The sequence below is a fragment of the Anthonomus grandis genome, chromosome 5, assembly GCF_022605725.1.
Source record: "Anthonomus grandis grandis chromosome 5, icAntGran1.3, whole genome shotgun sequence".
NCBI lineage: Eukaryota > Metazoa > Arthropoda > Insecta > Coleoptera > Curculionidae > Anthonomus > Anthonomus grandis.
This window is the reverse complement of record NC_065550.1, coordinates 25,089,118-25,106,381: the sequence shown is the minus strand read 5'-3', so window position 1 is coordinate 25,106,381 and position 17,264 is coordinate 25,089,118. Positions and strand designations below refer to the sequence as shown.

The following is a 17,264-nucleotide window of genomic DNA, read 5'->3' as shown; positions in this document are numbered from 1 at the left end:
TTTTACCCTGGAAATTTTAACGGAGACTGTCCATTATTTCCCAAGACTTTCAGCTCGACAGCTAATTAGGTTTGGTAGGAATGGAAATGGCTTTTCTGATCAAGTAAAAATTTAAATGGAATATTAAAAATTACAGAAAATATTAAGTAATTAACTTACTAAATGTAGATTTTTCCTTAAAAATAAGCTACTAGAAATCTAAAATTTTAATCTTTAATAGTAGGAGAGTGTCTGAAAGAGAAAGCTTGTAAATATTTATTTAACTCTCTTAAAATAGATGACTAAACATTTGCTACTAATTGGCTTAAATTTATACCAAAACCCCTTTTAAATGCTAAAACGTTTTACATTATATAAACGATAACAATGTGAAATTAAAGCCCTTAAACCCCTTTGTTTAAATACGTACTTTGGATTTAAATTTTGCGAATTTAATACGGCTTTTATTTTAAAAGTGAAACCAAAAGCAAGTTTCTTAAATAATTTCGTGTGAAAAATGTAGATTTCATGGCAGTTGTGAAGAATTAGCTAAAACGGGTTTTCAAATTTAATTTAAATGGCAGAACAAATTTGTGTGCGGGGGTACGGGCCAATTAGTTCGTGAAATTCGTCATATAACCAAGCAAACTTTACTTAGTCTTAATTGTAAAAATAAGAAACAATTTTACAGGATTTGGTTATAGTTTATTAAGTATTAAATTATTTTATGTAGAATTAGTTAGTCGATATACAGTGTATTCCAATTGTGACGCTCATGTAAAAGTCTTTATATTTAATTTTTTTCCGGGCAGTTGATATTACTAAATGGCCCTAAGAAAATCTAGAATCCTGGAATTTAAAACACGCAGTACAAAATTTGATTTTAAAATTTATAATTGCTAAAGTAAATTAAAACTATATATTTAAAAAAATTAATAAGGACTTTTGCATTAGGCAAAAGTTGAGATAATATTAAATCAATGTATAAAATTTACTTTAAAGAAAAATAAAAAATTAAGGACCATTGTCTTATACTTATTAGTTTGATTGTTTTTTTTAAATTTTAACCGCCATTGTATTTTTAGAATGATTGAATTTCTTTAATATGGTATACATTCATTGTATACATCAGGTCCTTATTTATTTATTTATTGTTGAATTCTTATAATAAAAAAGTAGTAGAAAATATTTAAATCTTTTAAACTCTATTCGGTTTTTATGAATTAAATAAATGGTAAAATTGAAAATATATCAAAAGTCAAAAAGCCAAAAGTTCCATATTATATAATGCAAAAAAAATGCACAATCATCTGCCATTGGAAATTAAATCAATCACATCTTTTTTTGCACTTCGTAAAGCATTAAAAGCATTCTTACTGGAGAGAGCTTTTTTCACAGTAAACGATTTTTTTTTGTAATCATTGATTTCAAATTTCGCACTAGCTTATTATGTATTTTTACTATCTGTACATGTTTAGGTATACAGCTTTGTGTAGCTATTTTAGGATTTTTTATAATTTTTTACTTTTTTAAACATTTTTTACATTTTTTTTTAACATAGAGAGATTTTTTTATTAATTTTTTTATTTGGCATTGTATACATTAAATTGTATATTTTATAATAATATTTTTGACTACTTACAATTCGTAAATTGTATTAATCTGTATATATTGTAGATATTCTATTTATTTATTTATTTTTTTGTAAATTTTGTTTTATTTTTCTTTTTTTTAATTGTGTTTTGTTTGTATTTTTGTGTCTTTTTTGTTTTACAGCTTTGTCTACAAATTGTAACAATTTCTTAACAATAAAGCATTGATTGATTGATTGACCTTGCTCGTAATCATTCAATAATTAGTATTTGTAATGCTCATGTACCAGGTTTTACCTAGTAAGATTATATCCTTTATTTCTTCTTTTTTTTTATATTGTTATTTTATTTTAAATGAAACTTGTAATTTTGTATTTTGTAACAGCTAATGGGGTTTTCCCGTACTTATTAAATAAATAAAATGATACACTTGATACAAACTTGTTACTACAAAATAACTAGAATGTTATTACTAAGACTTTTTTTTATTATCTCATTAACGTTTGTTTTTAATTTTTTATTAAGCTTTAGATATAAAAATAAAATTATTAGAATAGTTTTTCAATCGAACATTTTATTTAAAAAAAATATTTTCCAAAATTGGATATATCGTTGTTTTTTCAAAATTCTATTTGCAAGAATATCTTTAAAATATTTCTTTATAGCGTGATAAAATTCTTAATAAAAACAGTACCTTGATCATTAATTATATATAATGAATATTCATGATTGATGATGTATTCTTATAATAATGTTGCATGATACCTATATACATAAACGGAGGCATGAGAGTATTTGTAATAAGGCGATATTCTTTAGGGTAAATATATAAAAAAGTAAAAACAATAATAAATACTACACTTTACTGCTACTTACTACTATTAATAATACTACTACTTACACTGAAAACTAATATTAACTTAATTACTCTTAATTTCAAATCAAATAACCCACTTCCTTGTCTCTTCCGGTCAAAAATTCTTGCAGCATTTACTCTAGAGCCATAAGGCTCCGTTTGCCGGATACTATAACACACGAACCGATTAACATTCATCATATCAAAATTTCCTTTCATCAACGAGTCATGTCCTGCGCTTGTTCGTTATGTTTGTCTATCACACGGACCTTAACGCTAACCCACTTTTGAAAATTAGGCGAAATAATCAACTGAACGAATATATTATAATGAGGAGAGAGAAAAATTAATTCACAAGTAGGCTGTTATCTTGTTTGCGCAAGTCAGAAAATTAGTAATTAATCATGGGACATCAAAGAGTTTTTTGATATTGCTGATGTGAATGCTTGTTATATTGAACACTTACCTAATCAGATCCAAAAGTGTATCTTGTGTTATAACGTGTCTGGTCAGGACTCTACTGGTATCATCTTCATCAACGGGTTTCCATGGAACAGTACCTTCACCAGGCCGGATCACTACCACCAAGAGAATGCCTAGTACTACTGCACAAATTGTTGTTGCCGTATAAAAGAGAATGGATCTGGAAAGTATATATTTGTACAATATAAGAAATTCACCTAAATGTTTTATTAATATAAGATATTTAAGCAGTGTTGGTACTACAGTCAAAATGTCCTTGCAGATGAGAGTTTCGGAATCCCACAAGAAACGACCAAATACTACTGAATAATTAACTTCCAGGCACTAGAGATGAAGAAGATTTGGAAAGAAGATTTGATTTCAATCATTATTATGAAGAAATGAAATAGTTAACGGAAAATATGCTTGACCATCGTTAGATAAGATGATAAGGTATGTAGGAAAAATTATTCTATTTATGATAACGTATTAGGGTATAAAGCTCATTTGGCTGAATCAACCAAATGCCTAATTAAAGTAGTAAATGGAAATTTGATTCTCTGTGGATCAATTTTTCCTGCTTTCTGTATATTGAACGGCAAGAAAATTCTAACTAAGAAGAATCTCTGATTGTCAAACCCAATTAAAGAAAACCAACTGATGTTACAACGGAAAAGATTTTTTTAGGTAAAAGAACTGGCGCATGATTCTCAGAAGAATCAAGGGGGCAAAATGCAAATAAGACTTGATTGATTTGATGATTTCAGTAGAATACGTAGGTTAAATTGAGGAAAACACTTTATGGCTTAATAAAACAACAAGTCGTTTAATGAATTACTTGAAATATTTTATAAAGTATAATGAGTTTTTTCAGATTCTGAAAACCATCTGGTATTGAAAAGAAAAATTAGGATATACGACGTGCGTGACTATTGTTAGACGAAATAGATGTCAAGTAAACAAATCATAATGTTACCTCCGAAAACACATTAGAAGATTACACGAAAGAAAGTAGAGCTTGAGCCATATTAACCAAAAGAAGCTAAATAGAGCTTTGTTAAAAAAATATAAATAATGAAGATCAGCAATGGATCCATTAATGACGTTTTATGTGAAGTCAGACATAATTAAAGAAAACTGATGTTACAGAGGAAGAGATTTTTTGCAATCACTATCAAATGAAATTATTGGGTTAACGTATGCAGAAATTCAGCGAGGTACGATTGTGAATTATAGTGAATCAACCATTACAAAAGCAGTTAGCAAAATAAATACAATGACTAAGGAAGGATATTATAGAAATTAAAGCCAAAAAAAGAAACTTTGAAGAAATAATAAGAATTATAATCAGTGAGATACGATTGTACACAAATGTTTAAAAAATTATCATAATTCAATGATATCCATTTTAAATCCTATTATAACTGTATCCTAAGCGAGGGGAGTATCAGATAGAAGTATAGAATCGCATACATAATTAAGATTGCCCATGCTTAGAACCAAAAATGCAACATCAATGTTGAATCTGTGTGTCATGTGTCATCATCAATTATTCATAACGGTGAAAAGTTGATAATAAAGATAATAGAAGCATGTTAAGAAAGCAGTATGATGCAATCAGGTGAAGAGCTCACAACTCAGAACAACCCCTCTAGAAAATGAGATTGCTAATATCAATAAAAATTATTTAAAATGATAAGTTAACGAGTATATTCACACAGTAAGAACGAGGAAATCACAATATGAGACATGTGTCAGAAGCAAGGCAAACTAATAAAAGCAGTATTTTGATTGAATGCTGGTCATTTAAAGTCAGATCCAAGCCTATTCCTTTGTTAACCTGGAGAACAGCAAAGTGAACAACGACTGAAAAACCACCAATTCAAAGTAATAATTAATGGGAAGATACACAAAGCCAATAAGGAAAGCAGCTATAAAACCACTGCATGTCTACTCTTGAATTTAATCAATTTGTAACTAAAAACGAAGTCAAAATTTTGCACTTTCTTCAAGAAAGGTGATAGTAGCAAAAAAATATTTCCCATCTTTCAAAGGTATCACGGAGAAATATAATCATAATAAAAGAAAACTGAGGTCACAAAAAAGAGAACTTTGAAAAATAATCAGAATTATATTCAGCGAGGTACGATTGTACTGAAATATTTGAAAATTAACACAATTTAATTATATCGATCTCAGAAGTTGATGGTTGTTCCTTCTTGCAACTATAATATAAGATATGGGAGTATAGAATCTTAAAAATAATTAAGATTTGTCATGCTTAGAAACAAAGATACAACATAAATGGATTGCTCAATCATTGATAACCGACGCACTTAATAATAAAGCAGTATGACGCAGTTAGATGAAGAACTTATGGGTACAAATAAAAATTATTTAAAAGGATAATTAAAGAAGTATATCCAGAGAGTAAAAACAAGACAAATCGCGACATCTACAACAAGCTACATTAATGCAACCTGTATGACAGAAGCAAGGCAGAGTAATCAAAGTAGTATTTAGATTGAATCTTTGTCATTCAATACACACACCAAAGATATTGTTAAAGTTATTCAAAATATGCCTATTCCTTCGTCAACTTGGAGAACAAAGGGTAATGACTAACTGAGATTTTAAATTTACTTAATTAGGCAAATAGCTTTAAAACCACTATTTGCTGGTCAGCCAATAATTCCAGAAGGTGCACAGCAGAAATGGTAAAGATGCAGCTAATGATAAACCTTCACCACAAAAGCAAAAACTTAGGAAAGTTAATGTGGTCAGCTGTCAAAGAAGCCCTATAAGCCAAAAGAAAAAAAATTATGAAAATTAAAGCACGAAATCTAAATCGCAAGGAAATAACAATCATGATTAGTGGTGTCTGATACGTTCCTCAACATGTTAAGGTCTACTATTAGGTTTTATCAAGTTATAATTAGAAACGAATTATATTTTTTCTCAATCAATATTTAACCGCTTGTCAATAGGTAAACTTGAAAATAATTTAATAAAATAAGACTGCGTTTTGTATAGTGTACATTCTGGATACAGTCCAAGTTCTCTCCGACTAATTTTAATTTACAATGCACAATAGAAAAATTTACATACTTATTGCTTCTTAGATGATGAACATATACAAAGCGAATAAAATTTAAAAATAGCCAACTTGAACTCATTACAGATTTTAATGTACGAGCGAACATAAACATTAAACAGAATGGGATGTTTGTTTTGTATTTAGTAGCTTTTATCCAAAATATGTCTAGTTGACTTACCTAAATGCAATCTTTTTGGATAAGCTCAAATCTAATGAACCAATAGCAGAAATGACAGAGGACATAAGTAGTGGAATGATAAGACATTTGAGCATCCTGAGAAAGAGCTCCCCAGGGAAGGCCAAGTACATGATTTCCCTGCTGGTCCATTTCGTGCTCGAAGCTGCTCGTAGAAGCAGCCCGACAGCGGTACCTCCGAAGACCCCAACCACGGTCAAAATGGTAAGCAAATTTCTCTTTATGCATGCTACCAGTTTGTTGTGGGGCTCGTCTGCCATGACCGGCCTGAAAATAAAAAATAATTATGCTAAATTTTATTTTAACTTGTATTATAGCCTCCTAATTAAAAATGATAATGATCTTCAACTGCCTGAAATGAAGAAGCAATTTTGGTTTACCTGTATGAAAGAAAAATGAAATAACTACAGGGTGTCCGGAAAAAGGAGGCCAATCCGCCGGCCACATATAGGGTGGACCAAAATAATGCGACTTTCGTTATGCCATTTTTTAATTGGGCGCTCGGTATTTAATATACAGGGCGTCAAAATGAGAAATATAAAATCGTTTTTTTTAAGTAAGTCGAGTGTTTCATAAGATATTAAATTAAAATTTGGTGTGAGGGGGTTTTTTGGAACGAGAAATTGAAATCCGTTCATGGAGTTCACGCTATACCTTGCAGAGAGGTATACCTGCGGTATATTGCATGTGTTAACTTTGGTTGTTAGGAGCTATTTACATCAAGTATTTCCTAATCGGTGGATTGGTCGGGGTCGAAATGCTCCTGTTCCGTGGCCACCCCGTCCGCTCGACCTTTGGATTTTACAGTCTGGAAATGTATAAAAGACTTTGTGTATATAGTTCCGATTTTAAACGAGGTCATTTAAGGGAAAGAATTATTGCAGCTGAAGAGCATTTCAGGTTGAAACCAAATATTTTTCAAAGCCTTAGATTTTCTTTAATAAAGAGGGCTCGTATGAGTATACAAATGAATAGAGGTTACCTAGAACAAATAATTTAGGGTCATTATTCTATAATTTTTATTATAATAAGTAATTTAGCATTAATTTAGAAAAAATAATTTACGTTTATTTTGTTAATTTAATAAAATGTATCTAGATTTTAAAATTAAGATATCTAATAAACGGATTCTCAAAACGACATTTACTAAGAATACTTTTTTTACAAGAAAAGATTGGATAATTAGAATTTTTTACTAGAACTTTATTGTACAGGGGTACAAAAAAGTTTTGGTATTTTTAACACATGCAATATACTGCAGGTGGCATACCCTCTGTAAGGTATAGAGAATCCATGAACGGATTTCAATTTCTCGTTCCAAAAAACGCCCTCACACCAAATTTTAATTTAATATCTTATGAAACACTCGACTTACTTTAAAAAAACGATTTTATATTTCTTATTTTGACGACCTGTATATTGAATACCGAGCGCACAATTAAAAAATGGCATAACGAAAGTCGCATTATTTTGCTCCACCCTATATGTGGCTGGCGGATTGGTCTCCTATTTCCGGACACCCTGTATATAGTCTGAAATAAAAAAATCATGGCTCGCAAATATATAACAAAATCAATATATATTATGTGCCTCATTTGCAGTGTCTCTCCGCCAAATAGAAAAAAAATTTCATAATAAATAAATAGGGACATTTTCGAAAAACCGCTCAGACACGTCTATTGGTATTTTTACGTGCCTATTTTTTTCAATAAAAAAATTATACATGGTGTGTCATGTAGCAGTGGTCAATATCGACTTATTTTAAATAGGACATGCTGGATATTACTAAATTTTCGAATTCTCCAGAATATTCTAGACATATTTCACATACGATGTGCTGTATTAATTTTCAACTGTTTCACTGTTTCAACTGATTTATTGCAAAAATGAATATTAAAAACAAAAAAAAATTATTTGATTACATAAATTCGTTGCAACAAACTAAAAAACGAATAAATAATATTGTTATTTTTCCTATTCGCAAGCGGTTTAGTTTTGTAGATAATATTTTTGACAAATCCCCAGAAAAAAAAATTAGTGATGTTAGATCAGGGGATCGTGCTGACTATTCCATGGGTCCTGGTCTCCCTATCCACCGATTTGGAAATATTTGATTTGAAGTACTGCCCCACATTGATTTGGTATTTAGATGCTGCTCTATCTTGCTGGAAGCATATGATCTTAGCTGAAACTTGTGGATTTTCTAGATCAGAATATAAGTTTGGTAATGTTGGCATGACATTACTTTGGAGTAGTGTTAAGTAATTATCATGATTCAAATTGCCATTGATGAGCAAGGAATCTATGATATGATCTTCAATAATTCCTGCTCAAGCATTGAGCCCTGCAGGGTGTTGAGTATGTTGTTCTCTCAACCAGTGAGGATCTTCTTTAGACCAATAGCGGCAATTTTGTCAATTAGCATGACTATAAAGTGTAAAGGTGCACTCATCAAAAAACAAAACACGCTCAGATTGGATCTCATTGTTCGATCTATTAAAATCGTCTTCTACGAGTTTCTGAGTTTAATCTTAAACCAAAGAGAAGAACATGATTTTATTTTTTTTTATCTCACATTAGGAAGAAGGTATGTTGAAATGGTTTATGTTTACTTTTCATCATCAAAACTGAAATGGGAAATAAGTATTGAAAGTGTCGTAACGAATTTGTGCAATAAGAAAGTTGATATTGGCCACTGCTACATGACATACCCTTTAATTTTTTTTAATTATACAGGGTGTTTCGCACTGTAAACTGACTTAAAAAACCATAAATCAACTGCCGGACATCTTAAAATCAATCAACTGCCTGAACCTAATAAAGAAATATCGACTCGATTATGCCTGAGAACAAATTATGACTTAAATGCCTAAAATCATAAGAAATAGCTAACTTGCTTTATTATCAACTAAATTAACAAACTTATATTAACAAACAAAAACCACAATATAGAATATACATTAAAACATAAAATATAAATATGTATACATAAATACATACTCTAGTAAGTAAGTAAGTAAGTAGTAAATCTTTTTACGACAAGATACAAAATATGATTATAGTACATAGTCGTACTATACGTCATCGTACAGATAGGAAAAAAGAAAATAATTAAATAAAAGAATATGTATAATGTTCAATAAAATTATTAAATACAAAAGTGGGTTACTGCGTTCTCTCCGGCAAATATGATTTCAAAGCCTTGCAAAATTTGGGAAAAATTGTATGGGCATGACATTACTGTACATTATAGAACTTTTAACTAACTCTTTGGAATTGCTGATACATGCTTGCGGATTAAGCAAACGGATTAAAATATAAATGAAGAAGCAAGAGTAAATATCCTATACTTTTTAAACAATCCTTGATAAATAGTTAAACTGCATAGTCTCAGCAAATAACGAATAGCTCTCTTTTGTAGTTTAAAAATACGCTCAAATTGAGATGCACAACATGTATGTACCCCAACAGGACGTAACGCAAATGCAACGTAAAAAGGGCCTAACAGACTGATCAGCACTTAATTTTTTGGATGAGGCATCGATGTACAAGTCCTATTTTAAGGACTTTTCTACAATAAGTCCCAAAAAATTAACAGACTCTGAAGTGTTATAAAGTACAAAAGGTCCCAAAGCATTTTTATATGACAAGATTCTAGTTTAAGAATTATTAAGGCATAAAAGATTTCAATCGCAACACGATTTAATGGTGACTGGGTTCTTTGGTACTTGCTCACAGCTTGATCCATGTAAAACTTCTATAATCTACAAAGAGAGATATTTTACCACTAATTAATGTCCAGACTAGCGGTATCATTTATAAATAGTTAAAATAAAATAGGCCTTAGAAGTGAACCTTGAGGCAGATACCTCACATTCTTTCACCTTACAAGAAGACGTTATCATAGCTTAGAGCATTCGACAGGTGTTTCTCTGAACTCGTAGTACTGCAACTTAATAATTAAGATATTCTGATTGACACAGTCTCTTATTTGCTCGAAATCAACAACATGCAATGACTTGAAAAAATTATACAACTCGACAATTTAAAAATTTAAACACCTGAATCTAAAAAAAACTTTGTTAGACTGCCTGGAATAATAAAACTATGCAATGGTTTAAAATTTTGAAACACAAAATTGTTTTAATTCTAAAAAGAATTCAGATTTTAATTATTAATTGTTTAAAATGAATTAAAAGTTCTTGTCTAGACAGCCTGAAAAACCCATATGGCTTAATTGGCTGAAACTGAATCCATTGATGCAAAAAAATATATTGATTATATGATAGACTGTCTATGTATACAGGGATATCATTCTTAGAGCAATTTCTTTTAGCCATTCTTATTTACCAATTTTTTCTGAATTTTAAGAAAATCGATAGCTTGACTTGTTAAAAAAAAAACAATCCAAAGTTTCAATGCCTGCCTGAAATAAACGATGACCGGATTGCTTGTTATGCTAAAACAAAATTAATGAAAGAAGTATGAATTTACAGCCTAAAAGAATTATGAAATAAGATACAATAACTACTCAACTGTCTAAAATAAAATTAAAGTTCTTTGACTACATGAAAAAACATATTTATGGATTTTACCTTACTAAAAAATAAACCAAATCTATGGATAGACTGTGCTGCAAAAATATAAATAAAGGTATCTGAACTCAAGCGGAATAATAAAATCTTTTATTTATCTGAACTTAAAGGAACGATGCTTTTACGGCTTGAAAACAATCCAAGGCTGAAATGAATTAAATTATATCCCAATTGCCTGGAATGGAAAAACCATACTTAAACTGTACGAAAAAAAGAGATTTCCACAGGTATTTCGTTTACGACATCATCTTCAGGAGAAATATAAATTTCCGTAAATATTTTGGTCTGATAGGCCAAAAAGTTCAAAGCTCTACTGCCTCAAATCGTTTAATTAAATATAATAAGTTCGTGGATCAGGCGCCTCAAAATTGAAAACGAGAAGATTAAATTTTAAACTATGAAAAGAATCACGAGAAAAAATTCAGAAATAAAAGAATAACTGTTAAATTTGAAGGTGGAAGACTTCTGGTTATGCGTGAAGCGCAGATCCTGCCGTGTCCTGACAGGTGTTGGGAATATCAATACTCGCCTAACTGAACATTCCTTGGTGTTGCTTGATGTAGGTTGCGTCCAGGAATCTTCTTTTTGTCCAATATTGCTCCTTGCACAAAATCTTTGTGTCTGTCTAATATATATTGTGGCGATTGGACCAAGCATGTTCTGCTATTCCTGATCTGCAAACGTCTCCTGTTTGGATCCACTTTCAATATTATTTTGTCCTGAAGTCACTTTGTCTCGCCTATGTATGACTCTCTACATTCACAGGGGATTTGGTATACGCAGTTTTTGGTATTCTGACTTGGTCTTCAATACTAAACTTCATATTCCTTGAAGTGAAGACAGTCTTGATGTTCAATTTTCTAGCAATTCTCTTGATTTTTTCCGAAGTTCTTTTGATATATGGAGTTGTCACAAATCTTGTAGAAACCTTCAGTTGCTGTCGCTCTTTCCTTATTATCTCTGCTGTTTTCCCAATAATTGTCCTTATTAGTTTGCTTGGTTACCCGATCTGCTGTAAGTCTCCCTCCTAAGGTCAACATTGTTGTTTTATATTGTGGCTGCCCTCCTATATAGGATTTTAATTATTCCCACCTTTGTTACACAAGGATGGATGGATAATCAAGAAAGGGAGAAAAGGAAATGGGTGCGAGCAAATTAAGGGAAGGAGGAGTAAAAATATAGAAAGTGAGGGCTAGTAGGGAGACTTAATAAAGGTGACTGCTTCGGGGTGGAGAGGAAGATCTTCTCAAAATAGAACCAACTAGTACTAACCACCTTGGTATAGTGGCAAATGACAACATAAAATCAAGGAGTTCATTTTGGTTTACCGTTCATTAGGTATATGAAAATTAACTGATGAAGACGAAGGGCCTACTGACTTTTTCCGATTTCGTAGTTTTTTATACACTTGCTACAATTTTTGGAAATAACATCCGGACATTCACACCAGAAACAAAATTTTTGGCAAAGTTGCTGGCACTGCCTGAAATTATGCAATTTCAGCACTTAAATAAATCGGGCAAAGATCAGCAGCATTTGTCGTGTCTTCCTCAAACTGGAGTGCGTCTTCTGACACCGCTGGTTTAATTGAAGCTTACTGTGAAGGTTTCCAGTTGCTTTGAATTTGTGTTTCAGTTTCTTGAATCGATCTACAATGGATACAATAGCTCATCAAGAGTAGTAATACGTTCTGTAATAAGTCTTCATTGAATGTGAGACAGCAGATTTCTTCGGATAACTTGTAACCGCGTTGTTTCTGAAGGCGAAATTTGAGAAATAATCCTTTTTCCTTATTTCATTTTCTAAAAATGCATTTCATAATCCCTCCACAAATCTCATGCCAAAAGCCAAGAACATAATTAAAGAGCTGGAAAGCAACTCGTCATTGAGCTATGAGATCATCCCATTGGGAAAAATATTTTGTTCGAAAAGGAGAGCATCTTTTGTAAAGACTTGTAGGGCAGACTTCCTTGGAGACTCCTCTACTTCTCTAAAGGTTTTAAGTCCTTCAAGAAAATTTGGCCCACTAGACTGGCTATTGTATTTTAAATTCCACGATGACACATTGTGATACTTGGCATGCGGAGAATTTATGTAATGTCGACTTGGTTGTCCTCGAAAAGGAACTCAAAATTGTCAAGTCGATTTGTAAGGTCCACAACTACAAGCAACTGGGTTAGGGTGACTAAAGTTTCATCCCTGATAAGAGACGAATCAGTATGCACTTTTTGCAATGTATCTAACTCCGAATCGATAAACCTTATTTGAGAATGTCTTACATTATTTATACCATGATGGAAAGAAACTTAATTATACAAAATGTCCTAAAAACTGACGATAAGACTAATAAATAAAATACTTTTTATGATTCCAGTAAATTCTTCCCTCTTCAGTTGGTGTGGGATTTTTGGTTAGTAGTTTGTATTCACCTTAATTTAAGGCTTTTTCAACATTGTAATTTTAATGGGTAACTAAAAATGCTTCGGCCCTCCTCCACTAAATTTATTTTATTAGTGGAGGATGACCGAAGTATTTTTAGTTACCCATTGACATATTAACTCCACTGCAAGTATGGACATCTTCTTCGATTGTAATTTTAGTTTTCTGCATCCATTCGAATTGTTGTATTGTCCTTGTCCGCTGGTAGACTCTTGATGTATCCGTTTTTGAGATTTTTGAGTGCAGTCTCCTGTCTGGAGATACTCGTTTTTGGTAATTTCCGTATCAGTTGGTTTAAAAAACTTTTTATCTCATACTGAAATTCGTGTGTTTCTGCAAGAGGATATACTACTAGAAGTGATAATGTCCAAGATTGATGGCTTCGATAAGATCACAAAGTTAGGCTCTTTGCTGAATACCTTTTCCTTAGTATAGGTAGGGTTCTCTCGGATATGTATTGTGATATATTTACATATTTATATTTATTTTAAGATATTTTATAATAGCTCGTTTAATACACGATATATAAATGATGTTTGTTTTTGTTAACAACAAAAGCACTTTTAATATTTTTATTTATTTTATTATTTAATACGAGCAGAATATTATGTCCAATTACAAACATTGATTCTTTATTGTTTACAAATTTTAGATTTTTAATATTAATAAATACATAGTTATGGTAAGTATACGCTAATTAGAGCAATTTTCCCATTCCACATAAGGTATATTCAAGGTATAAGTATATTAAAGTTGGTCCTTACTTAAACGCCTTAACCGGAATGACTTTTAAGTGCTCAATTAAACATGAACCTTGGCGATATGCTGATTAGCGGAAATACACCGCTTAACATTGTACTAGATTTCTCTGCCACTTATCCTGAAGCACTTTAGGCATAAGAGCTTGTTTAACATTATATACCATCGTTAGGTAGGTAAATACTTATTAATTAAAATAAAAATGTTAATGAATTGAAGATATCGAGCGATTTCCTGTATAACATTGTTATAAAACTACAATGGTTTACCCAAGAAAAAATGCGATAGAACCGCGAGCGAGGCATATGAAATAAAAAGAGATGGCAAAAATGATGGAAAATAAGCACAATGTAAAGAAAGCCTCTAGAGTGTGAAAATCGTTTGTTTGGACTCCGGCGTATAAATCAGTTTTAGTTTCAGGGTTTGATTGAAAAGCTTGAAAATGAGAGAGAAATGAATTAGGTCAGTGATTTTAAAAAATAAATTGTTTATTTCTTCTGGGTAAATTGGTAAAAATTTCTAGTTTGGAATACTTTATTTACAACTAGTTTTTACCTGAATAGTTTTATTATCTCCTGATGATGCTAACATTATTGGTGAAATACATATTAGAAGAAGAGAAGAAATTATTTTGATAAAGTGGTCTAACCTCTGTTGTATGAACTTTTCAGTTATTTTAGGCTATCGTTTTTTCTAATCCAGAAACTATGATTTCTGTCTATAATTCTATCGTTGCCACCGATAAGAAGCTTTTTTGTTATTTAAGGCAATTAATACATTTTATTATTTCAGGTAACGCCGCGCTGGCCCTAGGGCGCCGCCAAGAGGAAGACGCCAAAACATGAATATGGATTTTTTTTTAAATATAAAAAGGTTTTTTTCATTACAAAAAATATATTTGATTACTACAACTTAACTATATCCAAGCCGATGAAATTTGGATGCGCAGTGGCCAAATCCTTTGATGAAAACCGAAGGTCATTTAAAAAACTCCGGTCGTAGAGGTCTGTTAGTTTACATCACAGTGTTATAGCCGAGTATTAGAATCAAAAACGATTAAGTGATAGTGGCTGGTGGTTTTTGTGTATTTTCAAAACTTATTAAATTTGAAATGTCTTTTAAAAGTAAAATAAATTATTAATTGGTTTAAGTCGAGAATAAATAATTAGCAATTTATTAAATTTTATGGAAACTGAAGAAGTGACTGAAATTTTTAATATTCTTCTTAAAATCTAATTTTCAAATAAATGTTTCCTAATGTAAATACTATCACACAAAAAAAAATCTATACAAAAGCAGTAAAACTCTTCTTGACAATGTAAATTTGGAAATTTTGCGGAAAACTATTATTATTCATCATGTGATGGCAAAGGGTTTTTTCATTAAAAACAATTCACAAAAAATTAATCAAAGATACCGGCTATCAAGAATGTAAAGAGTATAAGGGATGTAAGTGTATTCTTTTGGAGAAAATTTTAAAATAATCGAGAAGTTCTAATGGAACATCAACCCATCAGATCGCTGAAGATTGAATTTCTTGAAAAAATGCGTCAGTATAGAGAAGAAAAGTGCGACATAATATACATGGACGAAAAAATTAATCTGATACCCACTCTAAAGAATGGAGAGATGAGAGTTTGGAAGGTATTAAAAAAGCGATAGGCAAAGGGCTATACCTTATTATAGTGTATGCAGGTAGTGAAAACGGGTTTAATTGGCATGATTTGCATATGCTGAATCCGCCCCTGATAAAATAAATAAGGTCTTTTAAGGACTCCGTTTTAAAGTAGGTCTTTAGTAGTGTTAATCACGTAAAATTCTTATTAAATTATACCAAGTACTTTAAAAGTTATTCAAGAAAACCCAATTAGCAATTTTTCGACGCGACAACGTTGAAAATTGTAACGTAACGTTGTATTGTTACGTTCTCTTAACCGTAGAGACAACCCCGTTTTACACCAATTTGAAAGAGATTTTTCTGGTTGTCTCAACGTTACGCAGTGACTACCCGTTAACTTTCTAAACGCTTTTGCAACATTTTAGAGCTACTGATCTTTGGACGGATGGACGCGAGAACTCCCGAAAAACTAATTAACAATAAACTAATAGATCCAGTAGGCAGCTACTCAAAAATACAAAATAAAACCTTTTTAATCCATCTTTTGAACAGTCCTTAATTAAATATTTGTTTTGTATGTAGTTTAATATAGTGAATTATACGGGTAAAATAGCCGTTTTAAAGGATTTACAATCACTTAATTTATAAACGGAAGGTAGTTTACTGTGAACAGATGTTATTTTAGCCCTAAATAACACGCGCGCTCTGAATTTATAACAGATTTCGAAAAAAAAAAATATTTTTTTTTCTTATGTAAAACATACATAAATACAAACCTTTTCACTGCAATCTTCTACCACTTCCATTGATTCTACATTATCCATATATTACCTTCAGGTAAGCTAGTTGCAGGCATTTTTGCTTCCATTGCAACTTTTTTTTTGCGTCTGTAGTAAGTAGCAGAATATTTAAAGTCTTTATATCTCTTAATTTTTTAAAGTAAAAGCAAAACGAAAATAATAAATCCCAATAATTTTAAGCAAAAAATGAAATATAAAAATAAAAATCTAGATTAAGTATGTTGAATTGAATATTTTTTCTTCCTCTTATTTTCTCTAACTTTGCTTTTCAGCATCTAAAATTCTTAACGTGTCAAAAAGCTCCCTCTACAGCGAAAAATGCTCACCACAGACGATCAGACAATGTAATACCCATTGGCTAACGATGAGGTAACGTTGTTCTTACTGGGTTTTTGATTCGAAAAATTGTACACGTCTGCACGTCGTTGTTTTAAGTGTATATTACTACTGCTACCATCTGTAGTAAAAAGTAAGGTACCTGCAGGTAATAAGGCCTATATTCAAAAAAACCGCTTTAAATTAATCGCAAATCGATTGCGTTGGGTCCACGTCTCCTATTGGTCCATTTACAAACGACATTCGAACGGACTACCCGCGTTCCTCGCTTTCGGGCGTCAGTAAGTTCCAACAACTTTTATATTATCGACGGGTCGCCGCGTGTGATATAAGAGATACAACGAATAAAAACGTAAGTATTTTTAGTATTTATAATTGTATTTTTAATTTATAACTGCAGATATTTTGGTTAGACTTTATATTTTGTAATTTCAATAGTTTATTAGATTAAATTTAGCCGACATAATTTAAATTAATTTACATAATATTTCGTCAGGGATGGGTAATAAGGCCTATAAAAAATAAGCTATAGGCC

The 17,264-nt window shown here is 31.2% G+C and overlaps 1 protein-coding gene and 1 long non-coding RNA gene across 3 annotated transcripts in view; one reads left to right on the top strand and one right to left on the bottom strand.

Annotated features, from left to right (window-relative positions):
• Positions 1–17,264, bottom strand: part of LOC126736379 (excitatory amino acid transporter 3-like) — a 44,087-nt gene that overhangs the window by 15,935 nt on the left and 10,888 nt on the right. For both annotated transcript variants that reach the window (XM_050440707.1, XM_050440708.1), the window contains exons 3-4: positions 6,165–6,449; positions 2,894–3,070 (exon numbers count right to left, since the gene is read on the bottom strand). In XM_050440707.1, coding sequence (XP_050296664.1) covers positions 2,894–3,070; positions 6,165–6,442 — 455 coding nt within the window. In that variant the 5' untranslated portion in view covers positions 6,443–6,449. The remainder of the gene's footprint in view (positions 1–2,893; positions 3,071–6,164; positions 6,450–17,264) is intronic.
• LOC126736382 (uncharacterized) overlaps positions 1–17,264 on the top strand; it is a 29,932-nt gene that overhangs the window by 12,155 nt on the left and 513 nt on the right. The gene's annotated exons all lie outside the window — the stretch shown is intronic.